Source organism: Littorina saxatilis, linkage group LG2 (genome assembly GCF_037325665.1).
Source record: "Littorina saxatilis isolate snail1 linkage group LG2, US_GU_Lsax_2.0, whole genome shotgun sequence".
Taxonomy (NCBI): Eukaryota; Metazoa; Mollusca; class Gastropoda; order Littorinimorpha; family Littorinidae; genus Littorina; species Littorina saxatilis.
In genome coordinates this window covers 37864959-37883952 of record NC_090246.1, presented here as the reverse complement: position 1 = coordinate 37883952, position 18994 = coordinate 37864959, and the positions used below count along the sequence as shown (strand labels likewise).

At 40.4% G+C, this 18994-nt stretch overlaps 1 protein-coding gene across 1 annotated transcript in view; it reads right to left on the bottom strand.

Moving 5' to 3' along the window:
- Positions 1 to 98: 98 nt before the first annotated feature.
- LOC138958932 (katanin-interacting protein-like) overlaps positions 99 to 18994 on the bottom strand; it is a 43746-nt gene continuing 24850 nt past the window's right edge. The window contains exons 23-38 of the mRNA XM_070330272.1: positions 18120 to 18207; positions 17544 to 17688; positions 17020 to 17217; positions 16405 to 16542; positions 12997 to 13143; positions 12215 to 12341; positions 11685 to 11862; positions 10898 to 11063; positions 9808 to 9953; positions 9462 to 9502; positions 9086 to 9196; positions 8439 to 8578; positions 7325 to 7426; positions 5668 to 5828; positions 4323 to 4426; positions 99 to 3865 (exon numbers count right to left, since the gene is read on the bottom strand). Coding sequence (XP_070186373.1) covers positions 3816 to 3865; positions 4323 to 4426; positions 5668 to 5828; positions 7325 to 7426; positions 8439 to 8578; positions 9086 to 9196; positions 9462 to 9502; positions 9808 to 9953; positions 10898 to 11063; positions 11685 to 11862; positions 12215 to 12341; positions 12997 to 13143; positions 16405 to 16542; positions 17020 to 17217; positions 17544 to 17688; positions 18120 to 18207 — 2042 coding nt within the window. The 3' untranslated portion in view covers positions 99 to 3815. The remainder of the gene's footprint in view (positions 3866 to 4322; positions 4427 to 5667; positions 5829 to 7324; positions 7427 to 8438; positions 8579 to 9085; positions 9197 to 9461; positions 9503 to 9807; positions 9954 to 10897; positions 11064 to 11684; positions 11863 to 12214; positions 12342 to 12996; positions 13144 to 16404; positions 16543 to 17019; positions 17218 to 17543; positions 17689 to 18119; positions 18208 to 18994) is intronic.

Genomic DNA, 18994 nt, shown 5'->3' with positions numbered 1-18994 from the left:
ACGGTTTTGCCATTGTCGGCTTGTTCACCATCACCATACTGTGTGTGTGATCTCCGTTACACACATTCTCACAAGCACTCAAACAAAATGTTTGTAACAAAATTGTCAACATTTATTAGGCAACAAGAACAGCTCATCTCTTGGTGTGCTAGAAATCAAACATTTACCGATTCACCTTTTTCCATCCTTCCATCCAACCTCCCAGTTACACCTCTCATTACAATACAATCATACTTTATCTTTCTTTCTTTATTTGGTGTTTAACGTCGTTTTCAACAGTTCAAGGTTATATCGCGACGGGGAAAGGGGGGGGATGGGATAGAGCCCCTTGTTAATTGTTTGTTCACAAAAGCACTAATCAAAAAATTGCTCCAGGGGCTTGCAACGTAGTACAATATATGACCTTACTGGGAGAATGCAAGTTTCCAGTACAAAGGACTTAACATTTCTTACATACTGCTTGACTAAAATCTTTACAAAAATTGACTATATTCTATACAAGAAACACTTAACAAGGGTAACAGGAGAAACAGAATCCGTTAGTCGCCTCTTACGACATGCTGGGGAGCGTCGGGTAAATTCTTTCCCCTAACCCGCAGGGGGTAATCATACTTTATATCGCAGATGGAATGTAATTTGTGTAAACATGCAAAGAGATAAAACATTGAATACCATGTAAAATTGAAGCACAAATATAACACTTGACTATACTGCTACACAACCAGCGCCCTAATGTACATTGTAAGTTAAAACAAATACTGGCGCAGTTTTGAAAGTTATTTGTCAACAGGAATGTACCAGAATGAAACAACACTGATGATTGCATTTGTTAGCACTTTTAAATGTTTACAAGTACTCGCCATTCCCTCAACCATTCCCTCAACAGACGCTCAACCTAACTGCTTTAAACTGAAATAAACTCAAGAAAATACCAACTTCATTTCAGGCACACAGTGAAAATATGGCACCTTAGTGAATTTAACAAAGTCGTCTGTACACTTATGTATGTACAGTGGAACCTCCCTTTTAAGATCTCCACACATCTGAGAAAATCAGGTCTTAAAAAAGGAGGGAGTCTCAAAATGGATGTAAATTTACAGAGTTTATGAACAGAAAGTCTGAAAAAGTAAGGTCTTAAAAGGGGGGAGGGTCAGGTCTTAAAAGGGGGTTCCACTGTACCTACAGTTCGTAAAACACTGTAAAATGAATTACTTGAAAAATTAAGTAGTGATAGGTGCAAATAATAGAGTAGCTACGTGCTGAATGATATGTTACTGCCATTTCTGCTCCAAATGACTGATGAGCGCATTTCAAGTTTAACAAAAATCTGGTATGTTAAATGGAAACTCAAATGGCAAGTCCTCAAAATATCTATCCCATACATAATAATGTACATTGTACAATACATGTACACACACAACCATAGATCCTTGATCCATGCATCAAATCACATTTCTGACCATGCAGACCTTTACCGTGGGGGATGGATATCATTTATAAAACTGTTATAGCTAAAAGCAAAAGGGCAAGTATACTGACAACCAAAAATTCACACAAGTACAAGTATCACAGGTCGCTATCACTGAGCGAGAACTGAAAATATCTAACGCGTAACTTCCCTCATCATATCACAAGGCGTCACAAATATCAATCGGTGAAAATGTGACTAGCACTGACCGTGTATGACTCTTGGAGAAATTATGGTGAGGATTTCACAAACAATGCTGAGAAGTCACTTCTATTAACCATGGAAAGATTTACATAGAGCTGAGCTGACTTCAACAACCTTGTAAATTAACAGGATGTTGTATGGCGTTGGCAGTCGGTGAAACAACTAAACTAAAATCGTATTTCAAATGAGCTAAAAAATTAGCTGTCATTTTAGCTCAGCTGCTGAACTTTTTCACTGTGTGGGAAAGGTGATGCCAAGTACAACCTTAAACCTTGGAAAATTACTTTACGTTTATGGCCTAAAAATGTCCTAGCAAAAAATGCATCCTAGCAACATTCCTGACTTATGCAGAACATATCAAATTGTACACAAAGGTAACTGTAAATGGCCATTACAAAATTGTAAGTATTCATTAAAGGTGCTGGGCTGGTGCTTATTCTCTGTGTAAGACACATTTTCTCTTCCACAACAGTTAAAATCTGTACATGTACCAGTATTGAGTACGTACCTGTTCCTCTACATAAATCTATTGTTACAAAATTGTCGGGTATACCAGTAAATCATAAACAAACAAGCATGAATGGACTTGCATGGTCATGACAAAACTGGACTGACCTTGGATTAAATAAAAGTCATGGATTTGTGTTGAACATTTAAATACAAGAATTACATATTCACCCCATGAGAATAAGATCCTTTTCCCTGATGTAACCTTAAACACAGTATGTATACTTTCAAATAAAATACAATTGGACGGAATATCAAATATAACGAAGCAAAAAATTTTAAATTGTAAGCAACGACGAAGGGAATTACATACTCACAGTGTACATAATATGCAGTACTAGACCACACAAAAGCATGAAGTAAAAGTGGTACAATCTGTTAGCCAAATCTGAAGCTTATAGAGTACAAAATACAGAAGAAAATTCTGTACCTGCCACTGCTTAAATTATGCAAGAATATAGCAGAAAATCCTATCATTTTCCAATAATAAAAAAACCCACCTCAGATTACATAGTTACAGCTGCTCGGGGTAGGTTTAACCATAGACCAAATAGCCTGGACCGCCAACTTGTCACGTGACCCTTCGAGGTTGCGACTCTCAACTTTCAGGGGCGCGTGACGTCCGGTTTGAAAGGCCAGCGATTCGAAGACAGTGAAAAGAAAGCACGCTCCAGTTATTTGTAACAATGGGAGGTGACAATGAACTGGATTTTCCAAAACTCCAAACTAAACTTAACAAAACTCATCGAAAAACATGTTCCATATGCACTTTTGCTGAGTTTATTTTAGCATTTTCAGAACTTACCTCGTCAACTTCGTCCATGTTTACAATCGACACCGGATATGACATCCCCCTGATTTCTGAAAGGCATGTAAGCGTAGGTTCCAAAATGCGAGAGGCCGCTACCTCGTAATAGGGAGAGAGAGCTAGTTGGCGGTCCAGGATAAATGGTCTATGGTTTAACACATTTCAGTAACATTACAAAAGAGTGTCCCAACAATTGAACATTTTCTGAATGAATTCACAGGAACAAAGATCTTTTTTCAACAGTTTCAGATTGCAATTTCAAAGATTTTCAAAAACTCTACATCAAGCACATAAGCATGCATCTACTTCCCTTAAGCATGTAACTCATAATGCCTGTTACAGATCTCAATGACACAAGTACTGATAACCACAGGACGGAACACAATTTTGATACGCTGTGTAAAAATCATCTTTCTTCATATATGCATGTCTAGAAGGCTCAAAAACACAAATGAGAAAGACACAAAAATGGGATATACAGTAACATCTTACCACATCTGTCAAAACTCACAGAACAGCATCTTTCTTTTGACTTGGCTCATTAACTCAACAAACACATTCAAACAGGCTAACAAAACCATCTTGCCGATTGTCTCAGGTAGCACAAGCAGATACAAAAACAATGAAACATCAACTTCAAATGATATGTTTAAGTAGATTCAAACAGACATAACTGTCCTTTCAGACATCAAACCCCTCGACCCACTGTCAGTCACGGTATGCACACAACCTTTTAGACACAGCTTTTCAGTAAAAAATAGCAGGCACAGAACTCGGTGAGTCGTAGCATAAAGAATGTAACTTTGAAGTTCATCTGGCCCTGTTTCATCATCTGCGATGCTTCCTTGTTTCTACAACACCCGTCTTTGGCCTCAATGCTGAAACAGAAATATAGAAACAAGAATAAGTAATTGAAAGAAGAAATGCAGCTCTGCATATTCTTAGCATTCTTTTAACATTTTATGGTGCATTCTTTGACAATTTTACTTTGACCAAGTAATTGGTTGACATTTCTTTTTCATATAGTTTATATTACTGTCTCTGGGCTGCTGACAACACCCTCCCAAACTGAATACAACAGGAGAAATTATTGTGTGTTTTTTTAGTAGTGTGTGGTGCACTGTCATTGTTGAGAAACAAATCAGGAAAGCTGAATAATAGAGGAATAATAAATCAATAAGTCAATAAATAAATGAATTGTGATAGGCACGAGTGAGGAGCGAAATCATGCATGAGCTTACACAAGTGAAACTGAAGGAAATCACAACAACAAAAAAGAGATAAATGAATGAATAAAGTAATAAACATAGAGAAAATATTATGCAGTGAACTTACCCTGATTGACAGGTTTGCCAGCACTGGCCTTTTTGGGGTCAGCATGCTTGGTGACAATCTTCTTGTCATTCAGCAGTTGTACATCCTGGTCTTCTGCTTGATTGCTGCAATGGAAAAATAAGTCATGCAACAATCTGACTCAAACAATATGTCAAACCACATGCATGCAAGGCAATAAGGTTTGGACTCGATCCACACACTTATACATAGGTGTCAACCTATACGGTTTGGCCGTATTGCTGTACGGGAAAAATGCATTTTTTACCCAATACGGTGTATAGGAAAATCTATACGGGCAAAAGAAGAATATACGGCGAAAAGAAAAAATTACAGCAAAGTTAAAATGAATGATAACAATGGAGATTGAGAGACAACGATCGACGCTTTCATGCAGACGACTCTCAAACGTTGTCATTGCGCATACTCAGACTCTTTTTCCACTTGACTTCCTATAAATCACTTCCGGTTTCCGGTACATTCTATCAAGCGTCGATCAACAAGCATGGCATCGCAAAGTTATCCTCCAGCTAAAAAGCTGAAAACTACATCGCAAAGTGGATCCGGACGACATCTTAAAGAGTGGGAGAGCCCAATTTTTAACAACGGTGCATACGCTGGATGGATTAAATCTTCATCAGAAGGCCCAGACTACTCGTTTTGTGTCCCATGCAGGAAACATGTGAAAGTGCGTGCCTCTGGATTTTACGACCTGAAGAGCCATTTTTCAACACGTGGGCACACAATTTTATAAGGTCTTGAGCTGTCTAATACGGTTTTGGAAGGCCTCATATAAGGGCAACACCAATGATAGGTTGACACCTATGCTTATATGAAGACTAGGTACCAATTGGATGATCTGAAGAACTGAACACTAATAACCAACAGCTACAACATGACATGCTTTGTGCCAACCCATAGCATACATTCACTGGACTATCAAGCACATTGATAAAATCAGAGTTAATAGAAATTACAAGCTTCAAGATGCGGATAATAAAAAAATAGATAAAAAAAAAATAGATGTAACTCTCTCCAAAGAAGTTTCATTACCGCACAACTAAGCATAAAACCATCACTCGATTAGCTAAAACACAGCTGATTTGAGTTCTGAACAATGCCCTGTCCATGTTAACTGGAAAGAAAAGGAAATTTAAAACTGACAAGTTGAATTGACATGTTTAACAACATGAGCAGCTTTCAATACTAACAAACCCTGTTCTATTTTCCACAAGCATCTGACAAAGGAATACAAAATAATGCTACAAAATAACATTTATGTACATATCAATGCGCAGTGAGAAATGGATGCTGGGAAACAGCTCTGCAGGTACTGATGCTGCCTTACTTGATGACGGTGTTTTTCTCTCGTCGCACCAGCTCAGGGTCGTCAGTAAAGAGAATGGTGTGGTATCGCTGCGGTCCCTGGCAGGTGGGCAGGATACCTCTAGCCGCTGTCTTCACTGCCTCCAACATCCCGTTGTACACCAGTAAGTCATCCACCAGCAGCTAAGCAACAACACACAATAGTTCAATCATAGTGTACAGGGCATTTACGATACCAGCATCCCGTTGTACACCAGTGTCATCCACCACCCCTTTAGCAACAACACACAATAGTTCAATCATAGTGTAGAGGACATTTGTAATACCAGCATCCTGTTGTACACCAGTGTCATCCACCACCAGTTTAGCAACAACACACAATAGTTCAATCATAGTGTAGAGGACATTTGTGATACCAGCATCCTGTTGTACACCAGTGTCATCCACCACCAGTTTAGCAACAACACACAATAGTTCAATCATAGTGTAGGGGACATTTGTGATACCTTATTGCCCATGTTAATGGTTGTGGACACTATCTGCAATATGTCCAGGCTTTTGCGTTGGATAAGGTGTCTAAGTACTTGGGCACATGCCTGGAAATCAAGAGTGTGCATGCTGCTTCCTGTGCAGCGTAAGCATTTTTGCTGAATCAACTTTGTAGATTGAAATAGGTGTCACTTGTGGTACATGTGTCAATTCAGCCACACACACACACACAAAATCCCACACAAGACAGAAAGCAGTCCCGGTACATTTATACAGTCGAACCTGCCCCTGCCACCACCTCTCAAAAGCCACCACCTGCTCACAACAACCACTCCCAAGGGCAAGACTCCCAGACAAGTTTTGCTTTTATATAGTTTACATTTCCATTGCGATCACCTCTACTACAATTACCACTGTTTGTCGGTCCCTTTCATGGGCGTTAAAGACTTTCTTTCTTTCTTTATTTGGTGTTTAACGTCGTTTTCAACCACGAAGGTTATATCGCGACGGGGAAAGGGGGGAGATGGGATAGAGCCACTTGTTAATTGTTTCTTGTTCACAAAAGCACTAATCAAAAAATTGCTCCAGGGGCTTGCAACGTAGTACAATATATGACCTTACTGGGAGAATGCAAGTTTCCAGTACAAAGGACTTAACATTTCTTACATACTGCTTGACTAAAATCTTTACAAACATTGACTATATTCTATACAAGAAACACTTAACAAGGGTAAAAGGAGAAACAGAATCCGTTAGTCGCCTCTTACGACATGCTGGGGAGCATCGGGTAAATTCTTCCCTCTAACCCGCGGGGGGTGGCGTTAAGACAGGTTCAACTGTATCTGACTGAAAAAAGCCTGGACAGACATGTAGAAGGTGGTCTATGCAGGATGGAAGGCATCTTTAAAGCATCTTCAGAAAATATCGGTCAGATCAGTTGCACTGTGTCACTATAGATCCTGAACATTTGCTAGCACTTTCATCATGCTTTAAAGCAAAATGAAGACAGTTCTGTGAAACAACTAGTACAGATGATCGCCTGGTGAAATCATGAATCCGATAACAATTAAAAAAAAAAGTCTTATCAAGCAGCAAATGGGAACCCAATCATTCAGCAAAGACAGAAATTATTTGATGTTGTGGATTTATCAAAAATATGACAAAAAATATCTGATCATAAGACAACTTACAGCAAAGTCCTTGATCCCCCGAAGCGGTGATTTGCTGTAGTTCCAGATTTTTATCATTGAGACAGTTGTGGGCTGGTCAAATATCACATACACTCGGTTAAGCTGAAAACAAATAGATAAAAACAAAACGCAATATTTAAAAAAGAATGTTTTTATACTGTACCACCGTCGCGATATAACCTTCGTGGTTGAAAACGATGTTAAACACCAAATAAAGAAAGAAATACTGTACCACCAATAATAGCACACAACTTGCCTCAATTAATATTCTCTATAAAGTGCATGAGTAAGACTTCAGAAATACTGAATACTGAAATGCTGAGGACTGACTGACTGACTATTAGGGTTTAACGTCCTCTTAGACCAACTGGTCTATATTGGGACAGGTATTGGTAATACGCTGAAGATATGGTGTGATACTTTGATTCGAACAAGCCCGCTGTGGCTGTCTTCTTCGACACACCAGCATTGGGTTTGTCTCGTCAAAGTATCGAAATACGATCATGATAATCAGAGACGAGAGATGATGCATGCGTGTCTTCGTGTTTTCCAAGCCCTGAGACTTTTGCTGTGAACGTGGGATCTTTTTCGTGCGCATGTGTACACACGGGGGTGTTCGGACACCGAAGAGAGTCTGTACAAAGTTGACTCCGAGAAATAAATCTCTCGCCGAACGTGGGGATCGAACCCACGCTGATAGTGACCAACTGGCTACAAAGCCAGCGCTACCAACTGAGCTACGTCCCCGCCCAGCTGAGGACTGGAGGCGAAGCCCACTGAAAGGATTTATTTATACTCAAAATTTGTACAAGGATCTCAGTCTGCAGATGGAACAGGTCCATCGATCAGTAGAAATGTTAGAGGCAAACAGGTTTCGATCAGCACTTGCAGGATTGAAACTGATGAAATAATCACCAGATTATACTTGCATACACTGGAGTGTAATGGAGACGCTTCATCCACACCAACACCTCATTATCACCACATCATTTTTGTCTGACTGCAGAAGAAGCCCATACATCTGATCACAAAAGTGCTACATAATTTAGAACTACTGATAAATCATCCAGCATATATTCAATTTCTTTCTTACAAGAACAAGTTTGACACTAACCATTCCAGGCAGAACAGGAGCAAGCCACATGTGACGGCCGTCCATTGTGTCATTTTCTCCGTCAATCAACTTGTCAGGTGTTCGGACATCGTTGGTGATCTGCTCCAGGACATTCACACTGTTGGGATAGGCCGAGATGTCTGTCACAAAAACAAAGAGCTCATTACAAGCATGAGAAAATAGAGTGCACAATCTCTCTACTCCTTTTCTATGGGCAACATTTCCTGGGCTGGACTTGGCAACATCTTCAAATCACTCATACAGCTGTTTCTTACATCTTTTCTGAGACAGATCTGAAAGCCTCAAAATCCATATAGTGTCAAGCGAGAGGGGAAAGCATCTGCACTTCTTTTGTTCTATAAACTATACATGTAGTATGAAATAAAATTATTTCAAAATTCTTGCACCTCAGTGTGACGAGTCGGCTTTACAAAAAATGTGAAAACGTTTAAATGGTGCCATGAATGATGTGTAAACAAAATCCCATAATGATCTGTAACAGCTGATTTTTCATACATTCTGTACCTTCACCTTGCAAGATTCACCCCCATCCCTCTTCCCTTCAAGAAGAAAGAATAAATTGACTGTAGTGCAAATAAAGGTGCTTTTAGCAAACTTAGTTCTCGATCCTGACAGCAGAAACTCACTGGACTCTGTCATGTTGATCTTGTTGTACGACGCATCATAGAACTCTATGCCGTTGAGTCCTACATAATATGGATCTCCCCACGTACAGAACAGCTGAAGCTGATAGATAACTGGACTCGGGTCAAGGAAAAAATCATTACTGTTAACCCACCACCTCCAAATCTCTGTCAGCACCCCCCTCCCTTTCCCTCTGCCTCTCCTCTCTCACTTCACCCCCTCCCCAGTCTCAACTGGAGTAAAAATGTACTGTGCTAACACACCAGCCTATTTACCAGCATGATCGAGAAAGCCTATTCAAATGTTACCATGCAGTTAAAACAACAACACCACACAGAGTGTCAAGCACTTGCTTAACTGAAATTGCAGAAAGGATACATCCACATGGCATTTGTGCTGCATCTGGACCATCAGCATTCCTGAAAGAAAAAGTGACAGACTTTTATTTCTCATACTTAAACTCGATTTTCACGGTCATAACAAAGATGATGCTGTTTGAGTTTGACACAAATTTTCAAACATGAGAGACTACCATTCTTCAGACATAAATTCAGTTTTATGGAGAAAAAAAACCCACTACAAATACTTTTCTCTTGGAGCAGTAAGCAGACAGAACCATTACTGACCCAGTCAACAGTGAAATACATCATGAGAAATTGTACTTGTATTCATCACTGATTGTAATAAAAAGTACATGCATTTCATAACCGTTACAAATTCTCACCTCTGTGTGTTCTGGCCAGGGTTTGGTGGTGTAAAGTTGATTTCCTGGGCAAAGTCAAAGTGGCAGTTTCCAGGTCCTTTGCGTATGAGGAGTCCCTCAGGGGGTGATATGACACGATCGTTGACGGACACATGGGCGATACGAGCCTGAATATTGGGAACAAGCAAGAGGTGGGTATGAGAACACCATTTTTAATCATGAGCTGAACAATAAATAATGGCAACACTCATAGCATAAGTACCACCTTAGGATTTAAAAAAAAAGGTTACCTGCAGCAAAAGATTATATTTATAACAGCTAAGTTTCAAGTTTCAAACTAAGACAGTTTATTCAGGGATAAAATAAATTCACACTATCTGTTTTACTTTTTTTTTTAAGTGAAAAACAAGAACGGTCAATTTATGGAACGCTTTCTTTCTTTCTTTATTTGGTGTTTAACGTCATTTTCAACCACGAAGGTTATATCGCGACGAATGGAACGCTTAATCACTAACAAAATGAAACACTCCCTAGAACTTTGACTTAAATGGTTCATAAATTAACCATTGTTGGCTGGTTTGGTTCTTGATTTTGGAATGTTAGCCATTGTTTTGATGCTTGATTTTAGATGTTAGCAGTTGGTTTGATTCTTTATTTTGGAATGTTAGCCATTGTTTTGATGCTGGATTTTGGATTGTTAGCAGTTGGTTTGGTTCTTTATTTTGGAATGTTAGTCATTGTTTTGATGCTGGATTTTGGATTGTTAGCAGTTGGTTTGATTCCTTATTTTGGAATGTTAGCCATTGTTTTGATGCTTGATTTTGGATTGTTAGCAGTTGGTTTGATTCCTTATTTTGGAATGTTAGCCATTGTTTTGATGCTGGATTTTGGATTGTTAGCAGTTGGTTTGGTTCTTTATTTTGGAATGTTAGCCATTGTTTTGATGCTTGATTTTGGATTGTTAGCAGTTGGTTTGATTCTTTATTTTGGAATGTTAGCCATTGTTTTGATGCTTGATTTTGGATTGTTAGCAGTTGGTTTGATTCCTTATTTTGGAATGTTAGTAGTCTATCTGTTTAGAATTTTTCACAAGAATTTTTCAGAAACTCACCCCACGGTATGTGTCCTCAGGACTCTTATTGTAGTTCCATATCCTGAGTCCTGACACCAGAGTTTCCTTGGGGAAGGTGATGGTCACAGTGTGGTTCTTACCCTCCGTGAACGGTATCAGCCACATGTGCTCGTCCGACATCGTCACTGCTGTGCCGTCTATCAACCTGAAAATGCATCACAGTTTATTCATTTATTCATTTACGTTAAATCTCTTTTGAATCAGAGAGCTACATGGCGTGAAGCACAAAACCATCTTCTTAGATCACCTGTACGATTAAAAGAATATCAAGATTTTTTTGTGCATCCTATTCCATAATGTACCAGGTAGTCGATTCTTTGTCGCTCTTGCTCACTGTTCTCTAGTGTGTTGAGTATTTCCTTCCTCTTTATTCCTTTTCTTAATCTGATCTTTACTTCAACATGGCATTGTACTAGCTACACAAAATGCCAGGCAGAACTTACAGGATAATAGGTTGGTTTTCAGTGGACCAGGTTACATCACTCACTTAGTTTACATGATTCACAGCAACTTGTCATTGAAAGAGAGACACTACTAGCATCCTTACAAAGACTAAAATGAACAAGCAGCCCTTCAGTTACATTTTGCATCATCCTTTTAAGGCAGATCGACAAGCCAGTTATCCATGCATACACTGGAGTGTACTGGAGACGCTTTATCCATACAAGAGCAACGCAGTTTCACAATTTATTTACCAAAACAGACGCAAGAAAAGCCCAACACTGAATGGATGCAAGAACCAGTGAAGGAATCGAGTTTCACTCACTTGTCCAGCGTGCGGTCATCTTGCTCATGACCCTTGAGATGCCGTACGTCGTGTGGGTGGGCAGAGATCATGGACATGGTGACGGGCAGAGGCTCCCCCTCCTTCCCCACCACCTCCAGTGCCGTCAGACCCAGGTAGTGCATGTCACCCCACGTTGCCGTGAAATTCAACTCCAATTCTGCACACACACAAATCATATTCAAATGGGAGTAAATGGATCAACTTTCCCTGCTCCAGGTGAAATTGATTTACTTTACTCAAGATACTTACATCACTACTAAGAAGAAAAAAAGAAGAAAATGAAACACCATCCAGAACCAAACAAATCTTGTCATCATCTGTTGTAGGACTCTGATGAAGTAAAGAGAAGAGTGTTTATGGGTTTTCAAAAGCGCATATGTGCCACCTTGAACTGAACTGAACTGTAAACTGAACTAAACTGTATCTGGCTGCAATCAGTCTCTTCATTTTCAATGTTGTCTATGCACACATAGAAGTTTACTGTATGTGAGAGAGGGGACAGTCCATACTGTGTGTTTTGTAGACCAGAATGTCTCCAGCGAAGGTGACCATGCTTGTCCCAGGGCGAGGTGTTGGCTCTTTCTTCTCCTCCTTCTTCTTGCTTAACACACCAGCCGCCCGAGTGAAGGGACGATCCTGCAAAAAGAACATTTACACCTCTAAAACTCAGTGATGCTCCAGTGCTCTTATTTCTTTGTCAAACATCAGAGAAGTGTTCAGATAAGGGATTAGTCAGGCACACACAAAATCAGAAATGATCGTTATGTGCTGACACTGTCGGCAGTGCTTGGGTCTCTAGAAGGGAACGTCCTCCTCCCCCTCACAAAGCATGTCGCCCTCTAACCAACAGAACACAACACAACACAACACAACAACCCAACACAACACAACACAACAAAACACAACGCAACATCTTCTTTGTTCATGGGCTGAATCTTTTGCGTGTATGACCGTTTTTACCCCGCCATTCAGGCAGCCATATGCCACTTTCGGGGGAAGCATACTGGGTATTTCGTGTTTCTATAACCCACCTAACTCTGACACTGATTACAGGATCCTTTTGGTGTACACACAAAGGAGAATAAGGCGCTAGCAGGTCTGCACATATAGCAGGTCTGCACATACGATGACCTGGGAGATCGGAAAAATCTCCACCCTTAACCCACCAGGCGCAACAGGGATTCCAACCCATGACCTTCTGCATGGTTGGCCGGCGTCCTGTCCACTGGGCCACTGCGCCCGTCAACACAATACAACACAACACAACACAACACAACACCATTCCACTCACATCATCGTCTTCATCCTCATTGTCGGCAGTGCTGGGTCTCTGGAAGGGAACGTCCTCCTCTCCCTCACTCAACATGTCGCCCTCAAACGCGTCATCGTTCTTGGACACAGCCTCCAGGATTCCCTCGTCAGTGGAGAAGAGGATCGTCTTTAGAACAAAACGAATCTCTCTCACATATTAATAAAGTAGATGTGTACTGCCGGGCAGTACATACCCCAAGCGAAGTCGTCCATCTGTGTGTACATGATTCTCTCTCTCTCTCTCTCTCTCTCTCTCTCTCTCTCTCTCTCTCTCTCTCTCTCTCTCTCTCTCTCTCTCTCTCTCTCTCTCTCTCTCTCTCTTAAAATGTGTCATCGATGACGTGTTTTCATACTTGCTAATGCGGCAGGCTAATCATGACGTCAAATTGAAACTTCTTGAAGTCTCTCAGAAAGGGACATGAAAACCATGTGCCATGATGTGGGGGTTACTGGTTTGGGCTGAAAAAAAACCCAACTCCACCTAAAATTCAAGCGCCTATGGGGCTGAATTATGCAGCATAAATTGTGAAACATCAGGATATCTCACATTTTCAATTCTGCCATCATGTCAAATCTGACAACAAACCTACCCACAAAATGTCATAAATATCGGTGTAGAATTGAGACTTAACGGTTTTTAACTGCCAAAAATAAGTTTTTTTGACTGGAATAGTTTGTCTTGAAATTCAGTTTGGGACAACGGACCCACCCACTAAATTTCATAAAGATAGGTGAAAATTTAAATGTAACGGTTTTTAACTGCCAAAATTATGTTTTTCTTCTGGAAAAGTATGGAGTGAAAATCAGTTGGGGACAACGAACCTACCCACAAAATTTCATAAATATCGATGAAGAATTGAGATTTAACGGTTTTTAACTGCCAAAAATAAGGTTTTTTGTCTGGAAAAGTATGTCTTAAAATTCAGTTTGGGACAACGGACCCACCCACTAAATTTCATAAAGATAGGTGAAGAATTGAAATTTAACGTTTTTTAACTGCCAAAATTATGTCTTTCTTCTGGAAAAGTATAGAGTGAAAATCAGTTGGGGACAACGAACCTACCCACAAAATTTCATAAATATCGGTGAAGAATTGAAATTTAACGGTTTTTAACTGCCAAAATTATGTTTTTCTTCTGGAAAAGTATGGAGTGAAAATAAGTTGGGGACAACAAACCTACCTTTAAAATTTCATAAGAATCAGTGAAGAAATAGGATTTAACGATTTTTTAACAGCCTTGACACTGAACATTTGATAAATCATTGGTGATGTCATCATAACCCAGTCGTTGTAGTTGTCGTCGTAGTTGTTGGTGTTGTTGTTGTCATGTTCGTTGTCGTGATTGTTGTTGTTCTCGTGTTGTTGTTTTTGTTGTTGTTGTTGTTGTTGTTGTTGTTGTTGTTGTTGTTGTTGTTGTTGTTGTTGTCGTCGATGTCATTTGTTGTTGTTGTTGTTATCGTCGTCGTCGTCGTCATCGTCGTCGTTGTCAGAGGTTATTTCTAAAGATTTCATTGATAGTCTTTGTTCTCGTCACCAAGACTTGCTAAGAACAAGCTTGGAACAGCAAGAGTTCCAAGAACAAGATTAGAACAACTCATTACATCATTACCAGTACGTCATTTGTATTTAGAACACACTTTAGAAAAAAACTCTTCAGCTACAAACCAGTCACCCTCACATGTCGGAGGTGTTTGTCTAAACCACTTACTGAAATGTTTTGAGGTTTAATGACCATACACATGTTGAACCGGTGAGTGTCTTCCGCTGCTTAATTCGCAAATAACTATTTTATTAAAGTCCGCTTGAAACGCTCAAAGATGAAATTCCATGTTAAAAAGTGACAAAAGTTTCACATTTTCCCGTTGTAACAGCTTCCGATGATATTATATGAAAATTCTGATCCTCTGAGAGGATTCCCCGAAACAAAATCAGTTTGTACGCCTAATTTTAATAGAATTGTCCAAACAGTGTCGCTAATATTGTGCTAAAAGATGAATTCTAGAACAATGTTCACAGACAGACACCACTTGGCAAAAAAATTTTCAGTGCTGGGAGATGAAAAAAAAAACTACCTCGCTACGCGCGGGCTTCGCCCGCGCTCCGCTTGGATAAACTACAGGAAATTACAAGTCACAAGTCCATCAAATTTGGCATAAGGATGACTGAAATAGCTGGCGTCTCTTTGGAGACAAAGGGAGCAATATTCTAAGCTATTCTGTCAAGGGTGGAGATAGAGAAGCCAGTCATTCTTAATAGAACTACATGACTGAATACTCTGGTACCCAGAAAAACAAGAAGAGCAAACGCTCGATCGAGTCACTTTCGCAGTTCTGAATATTATATGAGGCATCAGATGGACAGGAAGAAATTGCTATTCACAACACAATACAGATGTAAATAATTTGATGTAAAGAATAATCCTATAAAGTTTGAATCAAATCCGATGAATAGTTTCAGAGATATGATATTTCAATTTTTTTCCTTCAAGACATACCTGTGACCTTGAAAAAGGTCAAAGGTCACCAAAGCAGACGTCAAAGTGTAGAGGTCACTGGGAGTCACGTTCACATAAAATTTGAGCCCGGTCACTTTTATAGTTTCCGAGAAAAGCCCAACGTTAAGTTGTGTGTTGCCGAACAGAAAAGGCTAGTTATCTCCCTTGTTTTTCTGATAACGTTCGTAAAAGGCTACAGATGTAAATACTTTGATGTAAAGAATAATCCTACAAAGTTTCAATCACATCCGATGAACTTTGTCAAAGATATAAAATGTCTAATTTTTCCTTTGACGCTGACCTGTGACCTTGAAAAAGGTCAAAGGTCAACGAAACCATCGTTAAAATGTAGAGGTCATTGGAGGTCACGACTAAACAAAATATGAGCCGGATCGCTTTGATAGTTTCCGAGAAAAGTCCAACGTTAAGGTGGTGTCTACGGACGGCCGGCCGGACGGCCGGCCGGCCGGCCGGACAGACTAACACTGACCGATTACATAGAGTCACTTTTTCTCAAGTGACTCAAAAATATACTATGACTTGTAAGAGCCCAAATCGGGCAACTTTTGACAGGGTGAGAATCTTCTGGCTGTTTCCTTTTGTGCAAACTACCACTGAATCCTGGGGAAATGTTCTCAATTCTTGACTTGAAGAATGCAATGCTAGTAATTTACCCATTAGATAACAGCCTTTCAATACTAAACAAAACAACATTTGAAAATAAACAACAGTGAATTCAAGGGCAAGCTTGTGTCTGCTTCAGAATCAGCCTCGTGTCAGGTTATCGTCACACTGAATGAATCTAAAAGTGATCACTCTTCTTTCAGTGTGACGTTACTTCCAGAGGCCAATTCTTTAGATAGTTGACTTCACATTTTCAGGAGATTACTCACATCACCAAAGGCTTCAGTCCCTCCTTCAATCCCCCCACAGGCCCTGGCTATCTCCCCCTTGAAGATGACTTTGCCGTCCAGCTTCACCTCAATGTCCTTAGCACCGCGGTAAGAGTGAATACGTGACTTGTTGTAGTTCTGTGGAAAGAAAATGTGATATGAATATTTCCTTCAATTCATGTTTCCAATGTGGTAGGGAAGATAATCAAAGCACAATAAAAACTATGATCAAAAATAAGAAGATCATACCCACTGGCATCCCTCTCATTTGATCATCCTTGATTACTTTTGTGCTGCGTTTTAATGCCAAGGGGAACGTCTGCTTTACCTGGTTGTGTGAGTGTGAGTGTGTGTGTGTGGGGGGGGGGGGGGGGAGAGAGAGAGAAAGAGAGAGAGAGCAAGAGAGCAAGAGAGAGAATCTGTGTGTGTGCATGCAGGCGTGTGTGTAGTGTCTGTTATCTCTGTGTCTGTTCTTGTTTATGCCTGCTTGAGCATATTTTGAGAAAGTTACACAATTTCAGGACAACAAAAACGTTGTCCAGAATAAATTATGATAACATGTAAAGTCATTTCATTTCAGAATTTACTTGACAACTGACGGGGTGTATTTCTTACCCAGATTCTGATGAGAGCAATGCTGTAGGGTTTTATCATGGTGATGTAGACAAAGTGATTTTTGCCGGAAGTGAAGGGAGTGAGCCACATGTTAGTGTCATCTCGAGTTCTGTTTGTACCGTCCACCAAGTTTTTCACAACACGGGGGTCACGGTCATACTCAGGCAGAATGTTGATGTCCAGTGGATCTGCTGTTATCTGCATACCACAGAGCAAAATCATGGTCAGGTATGTCTCAGTTCTATTATTTGTGTATACTTGTGAAAGTCCTCAAAAAGACTGTAACTGATGTTTAAGTTTTCAGTGCCACTTGAGGCACATGAACTCTCATCAGAAAGAGTGACCAGCTTTCCACATATATAGATGTATGAAGCCAATGAAAACTATATATCAAAATGGAAGTGCATGTACTCAAAATCACATATTCAACAAACAAGGTGCAACCCTATATTTTCGGTTTTCTGGCAGTTTCCTTGACTTTCATTATACTTGGACCCTGACCTCAGTTTTGACCTTGACTTTACCTTTTTGACATTGACCTGTTCTCCTGTGCTGGCAAAGACCTGCACAGAGGTCATGCCTACATAGTGCTTGTCCCCCCAGGTGGACAGAATGTTGATCACCAGCTCTTGGCCTGTGGGCAACTCTGGTATCACAAAACTGTCCTCACTGGAAAAAGAATATAAATCACACTTAGACATGAAAAACCAAAGGGATCTTTCAGTCATTGATCCGTCGCGATATAACCTTGAACGGTTGAAAACGACGTTAAACACCAAATAAAGAAAGAAAGAAAGTCATTGATATAGGCCTATCACCAGTTTCCTGGCACTGGTGTGGCATGCATTCCAATCCATTGATATTGTAATAAAGCAAGTAAAAAAAAAACCAACTTTTCCTGAAATGTCATTTACAACCCCAGTCACCAATTTAATCTCAGCTTGACAGTGCAGTTTATGACCACCCAAAATCATACAAAATTGTGTCTCAAAAGGGAAGTACATTTACAGAGATTTTACTGTATAAGACTTTGTTGATTCAACTCATGGCTCTCACAGCACACAAACAGCACAGAACATGAAGTTGAAAACAGAACTCACTCGTCTGAGAAGCCCTCTTCAGGGATGGGTAGTTGTGTGACACCCTCTGGCTTCTTGGAAGGGGCAAGATACTCATCCAGAATGTCATCTGCGCAGACACAAAACAACATTTCTTCACTCTATACTTCTGATTTTCTGGGTACAGATAGGACTGATTTAAAAGTAGACAACAAAGATCAATAAACAGGTAATACAAACAAACAAATTAACAATGTATTTGGACAAACAAGTCAAGACACTTGCACATACTTACACGCACGCAGGCGGGCACAAACACACACACACACACACACACACACACACACACACACACACACACACACACACACACACACACACACCATGCATGCACACACACACATTCAAACTTACCAGCCATGCCCATGGACAGACAGCCCCTAAAGACTTGTATAAGAAAAGACAGACAGACTGACAGACCAACCGACCCACAGACAGACAAACAGCGAAACCGACAGACCAACAGTTCACCAGACATGTCCAATGTCAAGTAAAGCTGCCCCATGTGAAACTCACTGAGGGAGGAGAGACAGGCAGACACACAGCCTAGACGGGCAGACACACAGACTAGACAGGCAGACACACAGACTAGACGGGCAGACACACAGACTAGACGGGCAGACACACAGCCTAGACGGGCAGACACACAGACTAGACGGGCAGACACACAGACTAGACAGGCAGACACACAGACTAGACGGGCAGACACACAGACTAGACAGGCAGACACACAGACTAGACGGGCAGACACACAGCCTAGACGGGCAGACACAGACTAGACGGGCAGACACACAGACTAGACGGGCAGACACACAGACTAGACGGGCAGACACACAGACTAGACAGGCAGACACACA